Source organism: Lathyrus oleraceus, chromosome 1 (assembly GCF_024323335.1).
Source record: "Lathyrus oleraceus cultivar Zhongwan6 chromosome 1, CAAS_Psat_ZW6_1.0, whole genome shotgun sequence".
NCBI classification, from domain to species: Eukaryota; Viridiplantae; Streptophyta; class Magnoliopsida; order Fabales; family Fabaceae; genus Lathyrus; species Lathyrus oleraceus.
In genome coordinates this window covers 161,355,474-161,380,666 of record NC_066579.1, presented here as the reverse complement: position 1 = coordinate 161,380,666, position 25,193 = coordinate 161,355,474, and the positions used below count along the sequence as shown (strand labels likewise).

The following is a 25,193-nucleotide window of genomic DNA, read 5'->3' as shown; positions in this document are numbered from 1 at the left end:
TTAATTTTGCACATAACCATCATATATTATCGAATTTAATAACCATTTTACTTTTCAAAAAAGAACATTTTAAGAGTTTTGAATGAGGGATGTTTAGAAAACTACTTTTGTGAGTGTATGTATGTTATAATATTAAGAGACATATACACTATCATTTACAACATGATCCTAAGAAAAAAATGACTTTGAATCTTGGATCATATTGCGTTTTTTGGTTCAGGTCCATTCTTTGATGATGTTTGAGATATCTCACAGGAGGTTGGTTAACATGACAACTAGAGATAAATGAAAGATAGAATGTTAGCTCCCGTAATAAATACGAAAAAACTACTCCTTAAAAGTATACTTCTTACCATTTAATATTATTAAAAAAAAACAAAATATATATGGTAGAAAGGTGTCAAAATTGAAAATGGGTGGCAAAGACCAACCCAGAGAGACAAAAATTAAACTAACTCAACTAGTCAACTAGAAATGTAAAGCCTATAATATATACATGATCCTAACAAATATTAAATATTTAGATTTTAGATTCGTTAAAACTATTTATTTTTTGTTTTCATAATGTTTTACTTTTTATCTTTATATTTAATTTAATTTTTACAAAATATATTTATATTGAAAAAAGTAATTGTTATATTTATTTTTATTTTTATTTTGAAAAACTAAAATTCAATAGTATACATATTATAAAGATCATTTTTTATTGAATAACTTTTACAAAGACTAAAATTAATATTAAATATAAAAACTAATATAATTACAAGAACAATTTTTTTTAATAATAAATAATATTATATTAAATTAATAAAAAGTGACAAAATCACCGAAGAGTTATAATAATAGTCTCAAAGAATAAGAAGGACTAGAAAACAATTAAAAAATAAAAAGATTAAAAAAAACTCATACAACAAAAAAAAACTCTAACCAATTCTAATGGCTATCAAATTAGATCATAAGCCACCGCATCCATTATCAACAAATCAGAATCTATCTAAGAACCCCAAAAGAAACAAAAACCACAATCTACTTCAAAATCAAAGCAACCACTCGATCCATCATAAAAAGAGGATATGATTTTGAAACCACAATCTATTTTAGAACTAAAACAAACACTCGATCCACTAAAAAAGAATTTTTTTTCTAATGAGTAAAATTGCAATTCTTATTATTTAAAAGTGGGTTGATTACAAACATAAAATATGATTCTCTTCAATCAATTAATTAGACAATAAGAAAGTTGATAAAATTTGAATAATTTGATCTGCTTGCAACACATCTCCAGCAGATTTTGGAAGGGAAGAAGTATCTTGGAAACTAGGATCATTAATACAATTATTGATACCAGTCATGATATCATTTGCACCAACATTCATGAGCTTATAATTTCCCTCCTTCAAAACTCTTTGAATGTTTTCAAGCACAAAAAGAGCACCTCCATCATTTACAAATATTTGTAAACAAAGTTTGTAATGGTTTAATGCTTTGATACTACCAGGATGGGCGATTAGGGTATTGATAAGTTTCACTGTGTTGGTCATATCAACACGAACCACATCAATTGTGTATTGTGCAAGAGTAATTAGGTCTGCGCCTGATTTTGAATTGAGAAGATTTGAACAAAATGAAGGATTTTTGGCTTTTTGACAAATGACATTTACTGGAACAACTTTGGCTGCATACGAAGATGAAGCACATAGAAAAAACACTAACAAAAATGAAGAATAATTAATCATTATTTTACTTTTCGTATTAACTTTATTATATTAGTGTTTACTTTGATTGATTTCTACTTGATTTTATAGTCATCAATGAAGATTAAAAGATGAATTTATAATTCTTAAATAGATTAATTATTTTAATTTTACCAAAATCATATATTTAATTAAATTTTACAACTTTTATATATGTATAAACATTGCATAAAAAGAGATTTTACTTGATTTCTATAATTAAAATTTTACTTGATTTCTATAAGCATTCCAAAAAAATATTTTTAATTAAATTTGACAACTCTTATATAATTAAACTTGATTTCTACTTGATTTTATGGAATTTTTCCAAATTAAGCTTAACATACAAATATTCCATAAGATGATATTTTTATCTAAAATATTATTTTTGAAATGATTATACTGTTATTAAAATATTGTTAATATATTAATTATAAAAAGAGTGTTTTATTAAATATTTTTCTATCATGTTTAATACTTTAAAATTCTATAAAAAGAGATTTTCGTAAAAATAGTTTTCAATTCGTTAGCATTATACTTAATATTAGAAATTTCAATCCTTCTATTATTTTAAAACTCATGATAATTCAAGAAATGAGTTAGGTAATTTGCGGTGATTTTTGAATTAGTAATCACTATTGTAATGATTAAATTAAAATATTAGGAGTCTTGTTTGGTTTCAAAAATAATTTTAGAAAAAATTACTTATCAAAATAAATTATGAAAAATAAATATAATTATATAAAACTTGAGATACAATGTTAAAATAGTTTTTTTTTAAATCAATCCATTCTATAAGAGTTAAGATTTTTCAAAGTAAATTATGACACGATTTTACTAAAAAAATTAATATTAGGAAGATTAGTAAACAATCTATATTTTAAAATTAATAATTTTTTTATATACTTTATTTTGGAATTTTATTGTAGTCAAGTAGATGCATAATTGATCATGGCACACCCATAATCAATTATGGGGTTATATACTCTACATAATTAATTTTGCACATAACCATCATATATTATCGAATTTAATAACCATTTTACTTTTCAAAAGAACATTTTAAGAGTTTTGAATGAGGGATGTTTAGAAAACTACTTTTGTGAGTGTATGTATGTTATAATATTAAGAGACATATACACTATCATTTACAACATGATCCTAAGAAAAAAATGACTTTGAATCTTGGATCATATTGCGTTTTTTGGTTCAGGTCCATTCTTTGATGATGTTTGAGATATCTCACAGGAGGTTGGTTAACATGACAACTAGAGATAAATGAAAGATAGAATGTTAGCTCCCGTAATAAATACGAAAAAACTACTCCTTAAAAGTATACTTCTTACCATTTAATATTATTAAAAAAAAACAAAATAATATTTATGGTAGAAAGGTGTCAAAATTGAAAATGGGTGGCAAAGACCAACCCAGAGAGACACAAAATTAAACTAACTCAACTAGTCAACTAGAAATGTAAAGCCTATAATATATACATGATCCTCACAAATATTAAATATTTAGATTTTAGATTCGTTAAAACTATTTATTTTTTGTTTTCATAATGTTTTACTTTTTATCTTTATATTTAATTTAATTTTTACAAAATATATTTATATTGAAAAAAGTAATTGTTATATTTATTTTTATTTTTATTTTGAAAAACTAAAATTCAATAGTATACATATTATAAAGATCATTTTTTATTGAATAACTTTTACAAAGACTAAAATTATTATTAAATTTAAAAACTAATATAATTACAAGAACAATTTTTTTAATAATAAATAATATTATATTAAATTAATAAAAAGTGACAAAATCACCGAAGAGTTATAATAATAGTCTCAAAGAATAAGAAGGACTAGAAAACAATTAAAAAATAAAAAGATTAAAAAAAACTCATACAACAAAAAAAAAAACTCTAACCAATTCTAGTGGCTATCAAATTAGATCATAAGCCACCGCATCCATTATCAACAAATCAGAATCTATCTAAGAACCCCAAAAGAAACAAAAACCACAATCTACTTCAAAATCAAAGCAACCACTCGATCCATCATAAAAAGAGGATATGACTTTGAAACCACAATCTATTTTAGAACTAAAACAAACACTCGATCCATTAAAAAAGAATTTTTTTCTAATGAGTAAAATTGCAATTCTTATTATTTAAAAGTGGGTTGATTACAAACATAAAATATGATTCTCTTCAATCAATTAATTAGACAATAAGAAAGTTGATAAAATTTGAATAATTTGATCTGCTTGCAACACATCTCCAGCAGATTTTGGAAGGGTAGAAGTATCTTGGAAACTAGGATCATTAATACAATTATTGATACCAGTCATGATATCATTTGCACCAACATTCATGAGCTTATAATTTCCCTCCTTCAAAACTCTTTGAATGTTTTCAAGCACAAAAAGAGCACCTCCATCATTTACAAATATTTGTAAACAAAGTTTGTAATGGTTTAATGCTTTGATACTACCAGGATGGGCGATTAGGGTATTGATAAGTTTCACTGTGTTGGTCATATCAACACGAACCACATCAATTGTGTATTGTGCAAGAGTAATTAGGTCTGCGCCTGATTTTGAATTGAGAAGATTTGAACAAAATGAAGGATTTTTGGCTTTTTGACAAATGACATTTACTGGAACAACTTTGGCTGCATACGAAGATGAAGCACATAGAAAAAACACTAACAAAAATGAAGAATAATTAATCATTATTTTACTTTTCGTATTAACTTTATTATATTAGTGTTTACTTTGATTGATTTCTACTTGATTTTATAGTCATCAATGAAGATTAAAAGATGAATTTATAATTCTTAAATAGATTAATTATTTTAATTTTACCAAAATCATATATTTAATTAAATTTTACAACTTTTATATATGTATAAACATTGCATAAAAAGAGATTTTACTTGATTTCTATAATTAAAATTTTACTTGATTTCTATAAGCATTCCAAAAAAATATTTTTAATTAAATTTGACAACTCTTATATAATTAAACTTGATTTCTACTTGATTTTATGGAATTTTTCCAAATTAAGCTTAACATACAAATATTCCATAAGATGATATTTTTATCTAAAATATTATTTTTGAAATGATTATACTGTTATTAAAATATTGTTAATATATTAATTATAAAAAGAGTGTTTTATTAAATATTTTTCTATCATGTTTAATACTTTAAAATTCTATAAAAAGAGATTTTCGTAAAAATAGTTTTCAATTCGTTAGCATTATACTTAATATTAGAAATTTCAATCCTTCTATTATTTTAAAACTCATGATAATTCAAGAAATGAGTTAGGTAATTTGCGGTGATTTTTGAATTAGTAATCACTATTGTAATGATTAAATTAAAATATTAGGAGTCTTGTTTGGTTTCAAAAATAATTTTAGAAAAAATTACTTATCAAAATAAATTATGAAAAATAAATATAATTATATAAAATTTGAGATACAATGTTAAAATAGTTTTTTTTAAATCAATCCATTCTATAAGAGTTAAGATTTTTCAAAGTAAATTATGACACGATTTTACTAAAAAAATTAATATTAGGAAGATTAGTAAACAATCTATATTTTAAAATTAATAATTTTTTTATATACTTTATTTTGGAATTTTATTGTAGTCAAGTAGATGCATAATTGATCATGGCACACCCATAATCAATTATGGGGTTATATACTCTACATAATTAATTTTGCACATAACCATCATATATTATCGAATTTAATAACCATTTTACTTTTCAAAAGAACATTTTAAGAGTTTTGAATGAGGGATGTTTAGAAAACTACTTTTGTGAGTGTATGTATGTTATAATATTAAGAGACATATACACTATCATTTACAACATGATCCTAAGAAAAAAATGACTTTGAATCTTGGATCATATTGCGTTTTTTGGTTCAGGTCCATTCTTTGATGATGTTTGAGATATCTCACAGGAGGTTGGTTAACATGACAACTAGAGATAAATGAAAGATAGAATGTTAGCTCCCGTAATAAATACGAAAAAACTACTCCTTAAAAGTATACTTCTTACCATTTAATATTATTAAAAAAAACAAAATAATATTTATGGTAGAAAGGTGTCAAAATTGAAAATGGGTGGCAAAGACCAACCCAGAGAGACACAAAATTAAACTAACTCAACTAGTCAACTAGAAATGTAAAGCCTATAATATATACATGATCCTAACAAATATTAAATATTTAGATTTTAGATTCGTTAAAACTATTTATTTTTTGTTTTCATAATGTTTTACTTTTTATCTTTATATTTAATTTAATTTTTACAAAATATATTTATATTGAAAAAAGTAATTGTTATATTTATTTTTATTTTTATTTTGAAAAACTAAAATTCAATAGTATACATATTATAAAGATCATTTTTTATTGAATAACTTTTACAAAGACTAAAATTATTATTAAATTTAAAAACTAATATAATTACAAGAACAATTTTTTTTAATAATAAATAATATTATATTAAATTAATAAAAAGTGACAAAATCACCGAAGAGTTATAATAATAGTCTCAAAGAATAAGAAGGACTAGAAAACAATTAAAAAATAAAAAGATTAAAAAAAACTCATACAAAAAAAAAAAACTCTAACCAATTCTAGTGGCTATCAAATTAGATCATAAGCCACCGCATCCATTATCAACAAATCAGAATCTATCTAAGAACCCCAAAAGAAACAAAAACCACAATCTACTTCAAAATCAAAGCAACCACTCGATCCATCATAAAAAGAGGATATGACTTTGAAACCACAATCTATTTTAGAACTAAAACAAACACTCGATCCATTAAAAAAGAATTTTTTTCTAATGAGTAAAATTGCAATTCTTATTATTTAAAAGTGGGTTGATTACAAACATAAAATATGATTCTCTTCAATCAATTAATTAGACAATAAGAAAGTTGATAAAATTTGAATAATTTGATCTGCTTGCAACACATCTCCAGCAGATTTTGGAAGGGTAGAAGTATCTTGGAAACTAGGATCATTAATACAATTATTGATACCAGTCATGATATCATTTGCACCAACATTCATGAGCTTATAATTTCCCTCCTTCAAAACTCTTTGAATGTTTTCAAGCACAAAAAGAGCACCTCCATCATTTACAAATATTTGTAAACAAAGTTTGTAATGGTTTAATGCTTTGATACTACCAGGATGGGCGATTAGGGTATTGATAAGTTTCACTGTGTTGGTCATATCAACACGAACCACATCAATTGTGTATTGTGCAAGAGTAATTAGGTCTGCGCCTGATTTTGAATTGAGAAGATTTGAACAAAATGAAGGATTTTTGGCTTTTTGACAAATGACATTTACTGGAACAACTTTGGCTGCATACGAAGATGAAGCACATAGAAAAAACACTAACAAAAATGAAGAATAATTAATCATTATTTTACTTTTCGTATTAACTTTATTATATTAGTGTTTACTTTGATTGATTTCTACTTGATTTTATAGTCATCAATGAAGATTAAAAGATGAATTTATAATTCTTAAATAGATTAATTATTTTAATTTTACCAAAATCATATATTTAATTAAATTTTACAACTTTTATATATGTATAAACATTGCATAAAAAGAGATTTTACTTGATTTCTATAATTAAAATTTTACTTGATTTCTATAAGCATTCCAAAAAAATATTTTTAATTAAATTTGACAACTCTTATATAATTAAACTTGATTTCTACTTGATTTTATGGAATTTTTCCAAATTAAGCTTAACATACAAATATTCCATAAGATGATATTTTTATCTAAAATATTATTTTTGAAATGATTATACTGTTATTAAAATATTGTTAATATATTAATTATAAAAAGAGTGTTTTATTAAATATTTTTCTATCATGTTTAATACTTTAAAATTCTATAAAAAGAGATTTTCGTAAAAATAGTTTTCAATTCGTTAGCATTATACTTAATATTAGAAATTTCAATCCTTCTATTATTTTAAAACTCATGATAATTCAAGAAATGAGTTAGGTAATTTGCGGTGATTTTTGAATTAGTAATCACTATTGTAATGATTAAATTAAAATATTAGGAGTCTTGTTTGGTTTCAAAAATAATTTTAGAAAAAATTACTTATCAAAATAAATTATGAAAAATAAATATAATTATATAAAATTTGAGATACAATGTTAAAATAGTTTTTTTTTAAATCAATCCATTCTATAAGAGTTAAGATTTTTCAAAGTAAATTATGACACGATTTTACTAAAAAAATTAATATTAGGAAGATTAGTAAACAATCTATATTTTAAAATTAATAATTTTTTTATATACTTTATTTTGGAATTTTATTGTAGTCAAGTAGATGCATAATTGATCATGGCACACCCATAATCAATTATGGGGTTATATACTCTACATAATTAATTTTGCACATAACCATCATATATTATCGAATTTAATAACCATTTTACTTTTCAAAAGAACATTTTAAGAGTTTTGAATGAGGGATGTTTAGAAAACTACTTTTGTGAGTGTATGTATGTTATAATATTAAGAGACATATACACTATCATTTACAACATGATCCTAAGAAAAAAATGACTTTGAATCTTGGATCATATTGCGTTTTTTGGTTCAGGTCCATTCTTTGATGATGTTTGAGATATCTCACAGGAGGTTGGTTAACATGACAACTAGAGATAAATGAAAGATAGAATGTTAGCTCCCGTAATAAATACGAAAAAACTACTCCTTAAAAGTATACTTCTTACCATTTAATATTATTAAAAAAAACAAAATAATATTTATGGTAGAAAGGTGTCAAAATTGAAAATGGGTGGCAAAGACCAACCCAGAGAGACACAAAATTAAACTAACTCAACTAGTCAACTAGAAATGTAAAGCCTATAATATATACATGATCCTAACAAATATTAAATATTTAGATTTTAGATTCGTTAAAACTATTTATTTTTTGTTTTCATAATGTTTTACTTTTTATCTTTATATTTAATTTAATTTTTACAAAATATATTTATATTGAAAAAAGTAATTGTTATATTTATTTTTATTTTTATTTTGAAAAACTAAAATTCAATAGTATACATATTATAAAGATCATTTTTTATTGAATAACTTTTACAAAGACTAAAATTATTATTAAATTTAAAAACTAATATAATTACAAGAACAATTTTTTTTAATAATAAATAATATTATATTAAATTAATAAAAAGTGACAAAATCACCGAAGAGTTATAATAATAGTCTCAAAGAATAAGAAGGACTAGAAAACAATTAAAAAATAAAAAGATTAAAAAAAACTCATACAACAAAAAAAAAACTCTAACCAATTCTAGTGGCTATCAAATTAGATCATAAGCCACCGCATCCATTATCAACAAATCAGAATCTATCTAAGAACCCCAAAAGAAACAAAAACCACAATCTACTTCAAAATCAAAGCAACCACTCGATCCATCATAAAAAGAGGATATGACTTTGAAACCACAATCTATTTTAGAACTAAAACAAACACTCGATCCATTAAAAAAGAATTTTTTTCTAATGAGTAAAATTGCAATTCTTATTATTTAAAAGTGGGTTGATTACAAACATAAAATATGATTCTCTTCAATCAATTAATTAGACAATAAGAAAGTTGATAAAATTTGAATAATTTGATCTGCTTGCAACACATCTCCAGCAGATTTTGGAAGGGAAGAAGTATCTTGGAAACTAGGATCATTAATACAATTATTGATACCAGTCATGATATCATTTGCACCAACATTCATGAGCTTATAATTTCCCTCCTTCAAAACTCTTTGAATGTTTTCAAGCACAAAAAGAGCACCTCCATCATTTACAAATATTTGTAAACAAAGTTTGTAATGGTTTAATGCTTTGATACTACCAGGATGGGCGATTAGGGTATTGATAAGTTTCACTGTGTTGGTCATATCAACACGAACCACATCAATTGTGTATTGTGCAAGAGTAATTAGGTCTGCGCCTGATTTTGAATTGAGAAGATTTGAACAAAATGAAGGATTTTTGGCTTTTTGACAAATGACATTTACTGGAACAACTTTGGCTGCATACGAAGATGAAGCACATAGAAAAAACACTAACAAAAATGAAGAATAATTAATCATTATTTTACTTTTCGTATTAACTTTATTATATTAGTGTTTACTTTGATTGATTTCTACTTGATTTTATAGTCATCAATGAAGATTAAAAGATGAATTTATAATTCTTAAATAGATTAATTATTTTAATTTTACCAAAATCATATATTTAATTAAATTTTACAACTTTTATATATGTATAAACATTGCATAAAAAGAGATTTTACTTGATTTCTATAATTAAAATTTTACTTGATTTCTATAAGCATTCCAAAAAAATATTTTTAATTAAATTTGACAACTCTTATATAATTAAACTTGATTTCTACTTGATTTTATGGAATTTTTCCAAATTAAGCTTAACATACAAATATTCCATAAGATGATATTTTTATCTAAAATATTATTTTTGAAATGATTATACTGTTATTAAAATATTGTTAATATATTAATTATAAAAAGAGTGTTTTATTAAATATTTTTCTATCATGTTTAATACTTTAAAATTCTATAAAAAGAGATTTTCGTAAAAATAGTTTTCAATTCGTTAGCATTATACTTAATATTAGAAATTTCAATCCTTCTATTATTTTAAAACTCATGATAATTCAAGAAATGAGTTAGGTAATTTGCGGTGATTTTTGAATTAGTAATCACTATTGTAATGATTAAATTAAAATATTAGGAGTCTTGTTTGGTTTCAAAAATAATTTTAGAAAAAATTACTTATCAAAATAAATTATGAAAAATAAATATAATTATATAAAATTTGAGATACAATGTTAAAATAGTTTTTTTTAAATCAATCCATTCTATAAGAGTTAAGATTTTTCAAAGTAAATTATGACACGATTTTACTAAAAAAATTAATATTAGGAAGATTAGTAAACAATCTATATTTTAAAATTAATAATTTTTTTATATACTTTATTTTGGAATTTTATTGTAGTCAAGTAGATGCATAATTGATCATGGCACACCCATAATCAATTATGGGGTTATATACTCTACATAATTAATTTTGCACATAACCATCATATATTATCGAATTTAATAACCATTTTACTTTTCAAAAAAGAACATTTTAAGAGTTTTGAATGAGGGATGTTTAGAAAACTACTTTTGTGAGTGTATGTATGTTATAATATTAAGAGACATATACACTATCATTTACAACATGATCCTAAGAAAAAAATGACTTTGAATCTTGGATCATATTGCGTTTTTTGGTTCAGGTCCATTCTTTGATGATGTTTGAGATATCTCACAGGAGGTTGGTTAACATGACAACTAGAGATAAATGAAAGATAGAATGTTAGCTCCCGTAATAAATACGAAAAAACTACTCCTTAAAAGTATACTTCTTACCATTTAATATTATTAAAAAAAAACAAAATAATATTTATGGTAGAAAGGTGTCAAAATTGAAAATGGGTGGCAAAGACCAACCCAGAGAGACACAAAATTAAACTAACTCAACTAGTCAACTAGAAATGTAAAGCCTATAATATATACATGATCCTAACAAATATTAAATATTTAGATTTTAGATTCGTTAAAACTATTTATTTTTTGTTTTCATAATGTTTTACTTTTTATCTTTATATTTAATTTAATTTTTACAAAATATATTTATATTGAAAAAAGTAATTGTTATATTTATTTTTATTTTTATTTTGAAAAACTAAAATTCAATAGTATACATATTATAAAGATCATTTTTTATTGAATAACTTTTACAAAGACTAAAATTAATATTAAATTAAAAACTAATATAATTACAAGAACAATTTTTTTAATAATAAATAATATTATATTAAATTAATAAAAAGTGACAAAATCACCGAAGAGTTATAATAATAGTCTCAAAGAATAAGAAGGACTAGAAAACAATTAAAAAATAAAAAGATTAAAAAAAACTCATACAACAAAAAAAAAACTCTAACCAATTCTAGTGGCTATCAAATTAGATCATAAGCCACCGCATCCATTATCAACAAATCAGAATCTATCTAAGAACCCCAAAAGAAACAAAAACCACAATCTACTTCAAAATCAAAGCAACCACTCGATCCATCATAAAAAGAGGATATGACTTTGAAACCACAATCTATTTTAGAACTAAAACAAACACTCGATCCACTAAAAAAGAATTTTTTTTCTAATGAGTAAAATTGCAATTCTTATTATTTAAAAGTGGGTTGATTACAAACATAAAATATGATTCTCTTCAATCAATTAATTAGACAATAAGAAAGTTGATAAAATTTGAATAATTTGATCTGCTTGCAACACATCTCCAGCAGATTTTGGAAGGGAAGAAGTATCTTGGAAACTAGGATCATTAATACAATTATTGATACCAGTCATGATATCATTTGCACCAACATTCATGAGCTTATAATTTCCCTCCTTCAAAACTCTTTGAATGTTTTCAAGCACAAAAAGAGCACCTCCATCATTTACAAATATTTGTAAACAAAGTTTGTAATGGTTTAATGCTTTGATACTACCAGGATGGGCGATTAGGGTATTGATAAGTTTCACTGTGTTGGTCATATCAACACGAACCACATCAATTGTGTATTGTGCAAGAGTAATTAGGTCTGCGCCTGATTTTGAATTGAGAAGATTTGAACAAAATGAAGGATTTTTGGCTTTTTGACAAATGACATTTACTGGAACAACTTTGGCTGCATACGAAGATGAAGCACATAGAAAAAACACTAACAAAAATGAAGAATAATTAATCATTATTTTACTTTTCGTATTAACTTTATTATATTAGTGTTTACTTTGATTGATTTCTACTTGATTTTATAGTCATCAATGAAGATTAAAAGATGAATTTATAATTCTTAAATAGATTAATTATTTTAATTTTACCAAAATCATATATTTAATTAAATTTTACAACTTTTATATATGTATAAACATTGCATAAAAAGAGATTTTACTTGATTTCTATAATTAAAATTTTACTTGATTTCTATAAGCATTCCAAAAAAATATTTTTAATTAAATTTGACAACTCTTATATAATTAAACTTGATTTCTACTTGATTTTATGGAATTTTTCCAAATTAAGCTTAACATACAAATATTCCATAAGATGATATTTTTATCTAAAATATTATTTTTGAAATGATTATACTGTTATTAAAATATTGTTAATATATTAATTATAAAAAGAGTGTTTTATTAAATATTTTTCTATCATGTTTAATACTTTAAAATTCTATAAAAAGAGATTTTCGTAAAAATAGTTTTCAATTCGTTAGCATTATACTTAATATTAGAAATTTCAATCCTTCTATTATTTTAAAACTCATGATAATTCAAGAAATGAGTTAGGTAATTTGCGGTGATTTTTGAATTAGTAATCACTATTGTAATGATTAAATTAAAATATTAGGAGTCTTGTTTGGTTTCAAAAATAATTTTAGAAAAAATTACTTATCAAAATAAATTATGAAAAATAAATATAATTATATAAAATTTGAGATACAATGTTAAAATAGTTTTTTTTTAAATCAATCCATTCTATAAGAGTTAAGATTTTTCAAAGTAAATTATGACACGATTTTACTAAAAAAATTAATATTAGGAAGATTAGTAAACAATTTATATTTTAAAATTAATAATTTTTTTATATACTTTATTTTGGAATTTTATTGTAGTCAAGTAGATGCATAATTGATCATGGCACACCCATAATCAATTATGGGGTTATATACTCTACATAATTAATTTTGCACATAACCATCATATATTATCGAATTTAATAACCATTTTACTTTTCAAAAAAGAACATTTTAAGAGTTTTGAATGAGGGATGTTTAGAAAACTACTTTTGTGAGTGTATGTATGTTATAATATTAAGAGACATATACACTATCATTTACAACATGATCCTAAGAAAAAAATGACTTTGAATCTTGGATCATATTGCGTTTTTTGGTTCAGGTCCATTCTTTGATGATGTTTGAGATATCTCACAGGAGGTTGGTTAACATGACAACTAGAGATAAATGAAAGATAGAATGTTAGCTCCCGTAATAAATAGGAAAAAACTACTCCTTAAAAGTATACTTCTTACCATTTAATATTATTAAAAAAAAACAAAATAATATATATGGTAGAAAGGTGTCAAAATTGAAAATGGGTGGCAAAGACCAACCCAGAGAGACAAAAAATTAAACTAACTCAACTAGTCAACTAGAAATGTAAAGCCTATAATATATACATGATCCTAACAAATATTAAATATTTAGATTTTAGATTCGTTAAAACTATTTATTTTTTGTTTTCATAATGTTTTACTTTTTATCTTTATATTTAATTTAATTTTTACAAAATATATTTATATTGAAAAAAGTAATTGTTATATTTATTTTTATTTTTATTTTGAAAAACTAAAATTCAATAGTATACATATTATAAAGATCATTTTTTATTGAATAACTTTTACAAAGACTAAAATTAATATTAAATATAAAAACTAATATAATTACAAGAACAATTTTTTTTATAATAAAAAAATATTATATTAAATTAATAAAAAGTGACAAAATCACCGAAGAGTTATAATAATAGTCTCAAAGAATAAGAAGGACTAGAAAACAATTAAAAAATAAAAAGATTAAAAAAAACTCATACAACAAAAAAAAAACTCTAACCAATTCTAATGGCTATCAAATTAGATCATAAGCCACCGCATCCATTATCAACAAATCAGAATCTATCTAAGAACCCCAAAAGAAACAAAAACCACAATCTACTTCAAAATCAAAGCAACCACTCGATCCATCATAAAAAGAGGATATGATTTGAAACCACAATCTATTTTAGAACTAAAACAAACACTCGATCCACTAAAAAAGAATTTTTTTTCTAATGAGTAAAATTGCAATTCTTATTATTTAAAAGTGGGTTGATTACAAACATAAAATATGATTCTCTTCAATCAATTAATTAGACAATAAGAAAGTTGATAAAATTTGAATAATTTGATCTGCTTGCAACACATCTCCAGCAGATTTTGGAAGGGAAGAAGTATCTTGGAAACTAGGATCATTAATACAATTATTGATACCAGTCATGATATCATTTGCACCAACATTCATGAGCTTATAATTTCCCTCCTTCAAAACTCTTTGAATGTTTTCAAGCACAAAAAGAGCACCTCCATCATTTACAAATATTTGTAAACAAAGTTTGTAATGGTTTAATGCTTTGATACTACCAGGATGGGCGATTAGGGTATTGATAAGTTTCACTGTGTTGGTCATATCAACACGAACCACATCAATTGTGTATTGTGCAAGAGTAATTAGGTCTGCGCCTGATTTTGAATTGAGAAGATTTGAACAAAATGAAGGATTTTTGGCTTTTTGACAAATGACATTTACTGGAACAACTTTGGCTGCATACGAAGATGAAGCACATAGAAAAAACACTAACAAAAATGAAGAATAATTAATCATTATTTTACTTTTCGTATTAACTTTATTATATTAGTGTTTACTTTGATTGATTTCTACTTGATTTTATAGTCATCAATGAAGATTAAAAGATGAATTTATAATTCTTAAATAGATTAATTATTTTAATTTTACCAAAATCATATATTTAATTAAATTTTACAACTTTTAGATATGTATAAACATTGCATAAAAAGAGATTTTACTTGATTTCTATAATTAAAATTTTACTTGATTTCTATAAGCATTCCAAAAAAATATTTTTAATTAAATTTGACAACTCTTATATAATTAAACTTGATTTCTACTTGATTTTATGGAATTTTTCCAAATTAAGCTTAACATACAAATATTCCATAAGATGATATTTTTATCTAAAATATTATTTTTGAAATGATTATACTGTTATTAAAATATTGTTAATATATTAATTATAAAAAGAGTGTTTTATTAAATATTTTTCTATCATGTTTAATACTTTAAAATTCTATAAAAAGAGATTTTCGTAAAAATAGTTTTCAATTCGTTAGCATTATACTTAATATTAGAAATTTCAATCCTTCTATTATTTTAAAACTCATGATAATTCAAGAAATGAGTTAGGTAATTTGCGGTGATTTTTGAATTAGTAATCACTATTGTAATGATTAAATTAAAATATTAGGAGTCTTGTTTGGTTTCAAAAATAATTTTAGAAAAAATTACTTATCAAAATAAATTATGAAAAATAAATATAATTATATAAAATTTGAGATACAATGTTAAAATAGTTTTTTTTAAAATCAATCCATTCTATAAGAGTTAAGATTTTTCAAAGTAAATTATGACACGATTTTACTAAAAAAATTAATATTAGGAAGATTAGTAAACAATTTATATTTTAAAATTAATAATTTTTTTATATACTTTATTTTGGAATTTTATTGTAGTCAAGTAGATGCATAATTGATCATGGCACACCCATAATCAATTATGGGGTTATATACTCTACATAATTAATTTTGCACATAACCATCATATATTATCGAATTTAATAACCATTTTACTTTTCAAAAAAGAACATTTTAAGAGTTTTGAATGAGGGATGTTTAGAAAACTACTTTTGTGAGTGTATGTATGTTATAATATTAAGAGACATATACACTATCATTTACAACATGATCCTAAGAAAAAAATGACTTTGAATCTTGGATCATATTGCGTTTTTTGGTTCAGGTCCATTCTTTGATGATGTTTGAGATATCTCACAGGAGGTTGGTTAACATGACAACTAGAGATAAATGAAAGATAGAATGTTAGCTCCCGTAATAAATAGGAAAAAACTACTCCTTAAAAGTATACTTCTTACCATTTAATATTATTAAAAAAAAACAAAATATATATATGGTAGAAAGGTGTCAAAATTGAAAATGGGTGGCAAAGACCAACCCAGAGAGACAAAAAATTAAACTAACTCAACTAGTCAACTAGAAATGTAAAGCCTATAATATATACATGATCCTAACAAATATTAAATATTTAGATTTTAGATTCGTTAAAACTATTTATTTTTTGTTTTCATAATGTTTTACTTTTTATCTTTATATTTAATTTAATTTTTACAAAATATATTTATATTGAAAAAAGTAATTGTTATATTTATTTTTATTTTTATTTTGAAAAACTAAAATTCAATAGTATACATATTATAAAGATCATTTTTTATTGAATAACTTTTACAAAGACTAAAATTAATATTAAAAACTAATAAACTAAAATTTTTTTTTTTTAATAAAAAATATTATATTAAATTAATAAAAAGTGACAAAATCACCGAAGAGTTATAATAATAGTCTCAAAGAATAAGAAGGACTAGAAAACAATTAAAAAATAAAAAGATTAAAAAAAACTCATACAACAAAAAAAAACTCTAACCAATTCTAATGGCTATCAAATTAGATCATAAGCCACCGCATCCATTATCAACAAATCAGAATCTATCTAAGAACCCCAAAAGAAACAAAAACCACAATCTACTTCAAAATCAAAGCAACCACTCGATCCATCATAAAAAGAGGATATGATTTTGAAACCACAATCTATTTTAGAACTAAAACAAACACTCGATCCACTTAAAAAGAATTTTTTTTCTAATGAGTAAAATTGCAATTCTTATTATTTAAAAGTGGGTTGATTACAAACATAAAATATGATTCTCTTCAATCAATTAATTAGACAATAAGAAAGTTGATAAAATTTGAATAATTTGATCTGCTTGCAACACATCTCCAGCAGATTTTGGAAGGGAAGAAGTATCTTGGAAACTAGGATCATTAATACAATTATTGATACCAGTCATGATATCATTTGCACCAACATTCATGAGCTTATAATTTCCCTCCTTCAAAACTCTTTGAATGTTTTCAAGCACAAAAAGAGCACCTCCATCATTTACAAATATTTGTAAACAAAGTTTGTAATGGTTTAATGCTTTGATACTACCAGGATGGGCGATTAGGGTATTGATAAGTTTCACTGTGTTGGTCATATCAACACGAACCACATCAATTGTGTATTGTGCAAGAGTAATTAGGTCTGCGCCTGATTTTGAATTGAGAAGATTTGAACAAAATGAAGGATTTTTGGCTTTTTGACAAATGACATTTACTGGAACAACTTTGGCTGCATACGAAGATGAAGCACATAGAAAAAACACTAACAAAAATGAAGAATAATTAATCATTATTTTACTTTTCGTATTAACTTTATTATATTAGTGTTTACTTTGATTGATTTCTACTTGATTTTATAGTCATCAATGAAGATTAAAAGATGAATTTATAATTCTTAAATAGATTAATTATTTTAATTTTACCAAAATCATATATTTAATTAAATTTTACAACTTTTATATATGTATAAACATTGCATAAAAAGAGATTTTACTTGATTTCTATAATTAAAATTTTACTTGATTTCTATAAGCATTCCAAAAAAATATTTTTAATTAAATTTGACAACTCTTATATAATTAAACTTGATTTCTACTTGATTTTATGGAATTTTTCCAAATTAAGCTTAACATACAAATATTCCATAAGATGATATTTTTATCTAAAATATTATTTTTGAAATGATTATACTGTTATTAAAATATTGTTAATATATTAATTATAAAAAGAGTGTTTTATTAAATATTTTTCTATCATGTTTAATACTTTAAAATTCTATAAAAAGAGATTTTCGTAAAAATAGTTTTCAATTCGTTAGCATTATACTTAATATTAGAAATTTCAATCCTTCTATTATTTTAAAACTCATGATAATTCAAGAAATGAGTTAGGTAATTTGCGGTGATTTTTGAATTAGTAATCACTATTGTAATGATTAAATTAAAATATTAGGAGTCTTGTTTGGTTTCAAAAATAATTTTAGAAAAAATTACTTATCAAAATAAATTATGAAAAATAAATATAATTATATAAAATTTGAGATACAATGTTAAAATAGTTTTTTTTTAAATCAATCCATTCTATAAGAGTTAAGATTTTTCAAAGTAAATTATGACACGATTTTACTAAAAAAATTAATATTAGGAAGATTAGTAAACAATTTATATTTTAAAATTAATAATTTTTTTATATACTTTATTTTGGAATTTTATTGTAGTCAAGTAGATGCATAATTGATCATGGCACACCCATAATCAATTATGGGGTTATATACTCTACATAATTAATTTTGCACATAACCATCATATATTATCGAATTTAATAACCATTTTACTTTTCAAAAAAGAACATTTTAAGAGTTTTGAATGAGGGATGTTTAGAAAACTACTTTTGTGAGTGTATGTATGTTATAATATTAAGAGACATATACACTATCATTTACAACATGATCCTAAGAAAAAAATGACTTTGAATCTTGGATCATATTGCGTTTTTTGGTTCAGGTCCATTCTTTGATGATGTTTGAGATATCTCACAGGAGGTTGGTTAACATGACAACTAGAGATAAATGAAAGATAGAATGTTAGCTCCCGTAATAAATAGGAAAAAACTACTCCTTAAAAGTATACTTCTTACCATTTAATATTATTAAAAAAAAACAAAATAATATATATGGTAGAAAGGTGCCAAAATTGAAAATGGGTGGCAAAGACCAACCCAGAGAGACAAAAAATTAAACTAACTCAACTAGTCAACTAGAAATGTAAAGCCTATAATATATACATGATCCTAACAAATATTAAATATTTAGATTTTAGATTCGTTAAAACTATTTATTTTTTGTTTTCATAATGTTTTACTTTTTATCTTTATATTTAATTTAATTTTTACAAAATATATTTATATTGAAAAAAGTAATTGTTATATTTATTTTTATTTTTATTTTGAAAAACTAAAATTCAATAGTATACATATTATAAAGATCATTTTTTATTGAATAACTTTTACAAAGACTAAAATTAATATTAAATATAAAAACTAATATAATTACAAGAACAATTTTTTTTAATAATAAAAAATATTATATTAAATTAATAAAAAGTGACAAAATCACCGAAGAGTTATAATAATAGTCTCAAAGAATAAGAAGGACTAGAAAACAATTAAAAAATAAAAAGATTAAAAAAAACTCATACAACAAAAAAAAAACTCTAAGATACAAAAAAAAATTAAAAAAACTACTTTTGTGAGTGTACGTATGTTTTAATATTAAGAGACATATGCACTATCATTTACAACACGATCCTAAGAAAAAAATGACTTTAAATCTTGGGTCATATTGCGTTTTTTGGTTCATATTCATTTTTTGATGATGTTTGAGATATTTAATCATGTAGTGTCGGTCTTCAAAATTTGTTCAACTAGAGATAAATGATAGATAGAATGTTAGCTCCCATAATAAATAGGAAAAAACTACTCCTTAAAAGTATACTTCTTACCATTTAACATTATTAAAAAAAGACTAAATAATATTTATGGTAGAAAGGTGTCAAAATTGAAAATGGGTGGCAAAGACCAACCCAGAGAGACAAAATAAAACTAACTCAACTAATCAACTAGAAATGTAAAGCCGATAATATATACATGATCCTAACAAATATTAAATATTTTGATTTTAGATTCATTAAAACTATTTTTTTTTGTTTTCATAATCTTTTACTTTTTATCTTATATTTAATTTAATTTTTACAAAATATATTTATATAGAAATAAGTAATTGTTATATTTATTTTTATTTTTATTTTGAAAAACTAAAATTCAATATTGTACATATTATAAAGATAATTTTTTATTGAATAACTTTTACAAAGACTAAAATTAATATTAAATATAAAAACTAATATAATTACAAGAACAAATTTTTTTAATGATAAATAATATTATATTAAATTAGTAAAAAGTGGCAAAATCACTAAAGAGTTATAATAATATTCTCAAAGAATAAGAAGGACTAGAAAACAATCTACTTCAAAATCAAAGCAACCACTTGATCCATCATAAAAAGAGGATATGATTTTGAAACCACAATCTATTTTGGAACTAGAACAAACACTCGATCTACTAAAAAAGAATTTTTTTTTAATGACTAAAATTGCAATTCTTAATATTTAAAAGTGGGTGGATTACAAACAGAAAATATGATTCTCTTCAATCAATTAATTAGACAATAAGAAAGTTGATAAAATTTGAATAAGAAGTATCTTGGAAACTCGGATCATTAATACAATTATTGATACTAGTCATGATATCATTTGCACCAACATTCATGAGCTTATAATTTCCCTCCTTCAAAACTCTTTGAATGTTTTCAAGCACAAAAAGAGCACCTCCATCATTTACAAATATTTGTAAACAAAGTTTGTAATGGTTTAATGCTTTGATACCACCAGGATGGACGATTAGGGTATTGATAAGTTTCATTGTGTTGGTCATATCAACACGAACCACATCAATTGTGTATTGTGCAAGAGTAATTATGTCTGCGCCTGACTTTGAGTTGAGAAGATTTGAACAAAATGAAGGATTTTTGGCTTTTTGACAAATGACATTTACTGGAGTTTAATTGAAATGCACTGACAGTGTAAAGATATTTTACACTGTCAATTAATCACAACCATTGATTTTTTTAGAGAAGTTTGACTTTTTCTATAATCACATGTAAAGTAACATAAACGGATGATTGTGATGTATTGACAGTGTAAAAAATTTTACACTGACAGTGCATAATAATTAATCTCATTAAAAAAATAATTATAAATAAAATATTTTTTTAATTAAAGTATACCTATTACAATTGAAATAAACTAATCTCAACATTATAGTGAGAAACATTTATCTACTTCTATGAAGGATTAAAATGACTCACACAATCAAGTGCTCAATAGCAACTCTTAATGCGACTATTGACATGAATTAATTACATGAATTAATTATTTGATATGTCACCAATGGGGTTTGAACCCGAGATCTCCTTGGAATTGTACAAGCCTTACCACTAGGCCAAAGATGTTATTGTTGAATACTTATGCAATGAATAAATATTAATCTAAATCTTGATTAAGATAGATTAATGAATTAATTGAATGGTATAACTCCGTTTTGGACACTGACGGATGCGTTAGAAGGATAACGTGAATGGCTATTATTATTGTTCCATGTTATAAAATATCATGTAATTGATAAAATGCTATGAATTATATTATGATGAATGTTAAACATTGTTGATATGTTTGATTGTGAAATAACATGATTAAAAACCTTACAAAGGTGAGTGAGGAAACCTAGGAGTATAACTTGATTAATAACTTAGAAAGATAATCTAGGTTATGGAACATGTGTGATACATGTATGAGAATACGGTATTCATTCGTACGACGCTTATGTGGAGGTCGTGGATGAATTGTTGCCATGATTGAGAATGAGATGCATTGTATGGAACATGCCATGTTATTGTTGTGTATTGTGGTGAATGAAGTCACCTATGAATGATGAATTTGTTATGGTTCGTGGAACCGATGATTATGGAACTGATCATGTATTCAAAATGTGTGTTTTCTGTGGTGGTACACATCTCTATTGGTATGCTTAGATGAGTAAGCATTGGGATGTGGAACCAATGATTCGAGCCTCAATTGGTTTTGAGCCCCAACCATGGCGGACATGGGGGAAAGGTGGACACCAAAGTGGGATAAGGCCCATACGGTGAAAGAGACTCAAAGTGGGTAAAGTCCCATACGAGTGATGGTTCTCAAAGTGGGTTTAAGTCCCATAGGGGAACCGGATATCCACCGTGAAAGTCGAATCATACGAGCATGCATGAACCGGGCCTGACTTAGACGTAAGTCCGTTCGGGAATTGATGCGTCGTGATCTGAATAATGATCGTGGTTGAGTTGTGAGAACTCAGATGCATGTTGCCATACAATTGCGAGATAGTTTCCCCACCGCTCAAGTCTTCGTTCCCTTGTTGACTTGAGTTGGATATCAGTTGAATATTGATTAGAAACCCTGTAGAGTCGAGTGGACCCATAGGATAGGAGAACTCACTGAGATTATTATCTCATCCCATTATTGTTGTTGTTTTTTCAGGTAATCCTTACATGTTGAATCTTGAGGAACTATTTATGGATGTTTCAAGGGATGTTGTTTATTATGATCTTCCGCTGTGGAGTTGTGTGCAATGAAGATATTGCACATAGTTCTTAGATTTTTTATTGTTTAGGCATTATTGTATAACATGTTCCATTGATGTTTTTAGTTTGGACATGTATATATATTGATGCCATTAGGCACTTATGTTGGATAAGTACCAATGATTAACACTTGTATGATATTATTCTAGATATATATTATACGGGTTGTTACATTTGGTATCAGAGCATGTTGATTCTCGATCTAGCCTTGAAACATCATAAGTAAATCTATTCCTGCCTCATATGTGTGTTTAGCCAACATGATTCTTAATATCATTGTGTGTAGTATTGGGCCTGATCAACCTAATGCTGTATGCATGGTAGGTAGGATCATGGTTGAGCGACCACGAGGACTCCGAAGTGTGGGGTGAACTTGTGCTTTGAGGATAGGCTCAAGCCAAGAGTTAGAAAGTAAGGAGAACTGGATAGCCGATTGATGTTTTAGAGGAGTTGTAATTTGGGTATTATGGAATTGAAGAGTAATGTATCGTTCAAGTGAATCTGCAGTGTTAACGGAGTTGAGAAGTCGAGGATCTCTATTGGATGAATTGTCAGAATTCTGAGGAATGAGTGAATTTGCTAGTAGAAGAAGATACACTCACTGATATGGAATAAGTATTGTGAGTAAATTCGTATGGTGAAGGAGAAAGATGGTTATGTTTCACATATGTCATAAGGTCTGGAAGTGAGGTAGTGTATCAGTGTTTCAGTCTCTAAGGCCACTAATATATTTTGGAAGAACGAGAGTACTTCATGGAGTTTATATATTTGGAATTGTATCTTGCAAGTGGCTAAGGACTTGAGGGATAAGGACGTTCAGTTTTGTTGGGAGTCTAAAGTAGTGGTGAAGTCTAAGGAGAGACTCGGGGACATGGTTGTCTATTCCAAGTGAAACATGTATGGACCAAATGGAGGTTAGAAGATAAACCAAGTAGGTTCAGTCTTAGAAGGGAGATCGGATTTGGGATAGCTCGTCAGCGGTTCAGTGTTAGTAAGAGACCATTATGGAATGTTAAGTTACCTAAGGATCAATTATAAGAGTTTGTGTTGGAGAGAGATAACCCACATTATATAGTAATGGAAGCTCCAGTGAGTTTTGGTTGTTGGAGATTTGGTTGAGGAGAAGAACAAATAAGTTGGATTTTAGGAATTCTAGTAGAATGGTTTTGTAATTGGAACTGAGAGAATTACCATAGGAAGATAAGTGGACACCGAGTGTGGAAGTAGTGTGGATGTTGCAATACAACTGTTGTAATGGGGTACATTTTAGATAAAGGCACAATGGGACCATTAAGATTCATTAAGACAAAGTTATGGGCGTGTAGTTGATGATTTTTTGCATCGAGGATTTCTGGAGTATGTAGTGGAATGGAGTAAGTTAAACCTTGGTATTAAGAGAAGTATGTGATAGCAGCATTATGATCACAAGTAAGTGTAATGGATTCCTTGTCTTGAGATGGATGTAAAGTAACATACATTTTGTTGAGTAGTGAGTCTTGTATTCTAAGAAGTTGAGTTGATGATATACAATGAAAGGTAAACTAAGATGGAGCATGTGGACTAAATGTAGGATATGGAATATGTTATGTGTAAGAGCTTATTGGGAGACAATAAGGATTATTCGTGGGAAGTCATAAATATAAGTAACCCCGATATGATGAAGGGTGTAGTAGGTATTGGTTTAGAAGGAAATTCCAGTCATAAGTGCGTGGCAATGATAAGGTTCATCTTAAGTGCATTTTATTTGAATTGTAAGAGTAGTAGTGGATTATTGGAAGTCTGGTTGTTATTTATCTTCTTGAGAAGTGTTTGGTTGGTTGGTCGCGGAGTATAAACATTCACACCATGTTGGAGCCAAGGATGTCTTAAATGTCATAAGTGTAGCGTTGTGGATGTACAAATTGAGGATGGAATTATAAGTCACCACAAGTCAGATTGGTAGTTTTAAAATTGGGATTTTTTAAGGTGTAGTGCGTAGTTGGTTATCTGTGGAGATATCATGGAAGTCAGACGTGTGGGAAAACCAACCTGGTGAACCATGCTCAGTTTAAGTAAGTCTGGGAAGTATCACTATTATGATTATGAATAACTACACGGAACAGATTTGGAAGAGACTTACTAAGTGGTGA

At 25.2% G+C, this 25,193-nt stretch overlaps 1 protein-coding gene across 2 annotated transcripts in view; it reads right to left on the bottom strand.

The window, feature by feature from the left end:
* LOC127124559 (pectinesterase inhibitor 2-like) overlaps positions 1-18,173 on the bottom strand; it is a 39,574-nt gene extending 21,401 nt beyond the window's left edge. Inside the window, exon 1 of one of the 2 annotated variants that reach the window (XM_051054168.1) lies at positions 17,803-18,173. In XM_051054168.1, the coding sequence (XP_050910125.1) occupies positions 17,803-18,103 (301 nt within the window). In that variant the 5' untranslated portion in view covers positions 18,104-18,173. Of the gene's footprint in view, positions 1-15,083; positions 15,454-17,802 lie in introns of those variants that run through there. The other variant, XM_051054167.1, reaches the window with a different exon arrangement.
* Between the last annotated feature and the right edge of the window lie 7,020 nt (positions 18,174-25,193).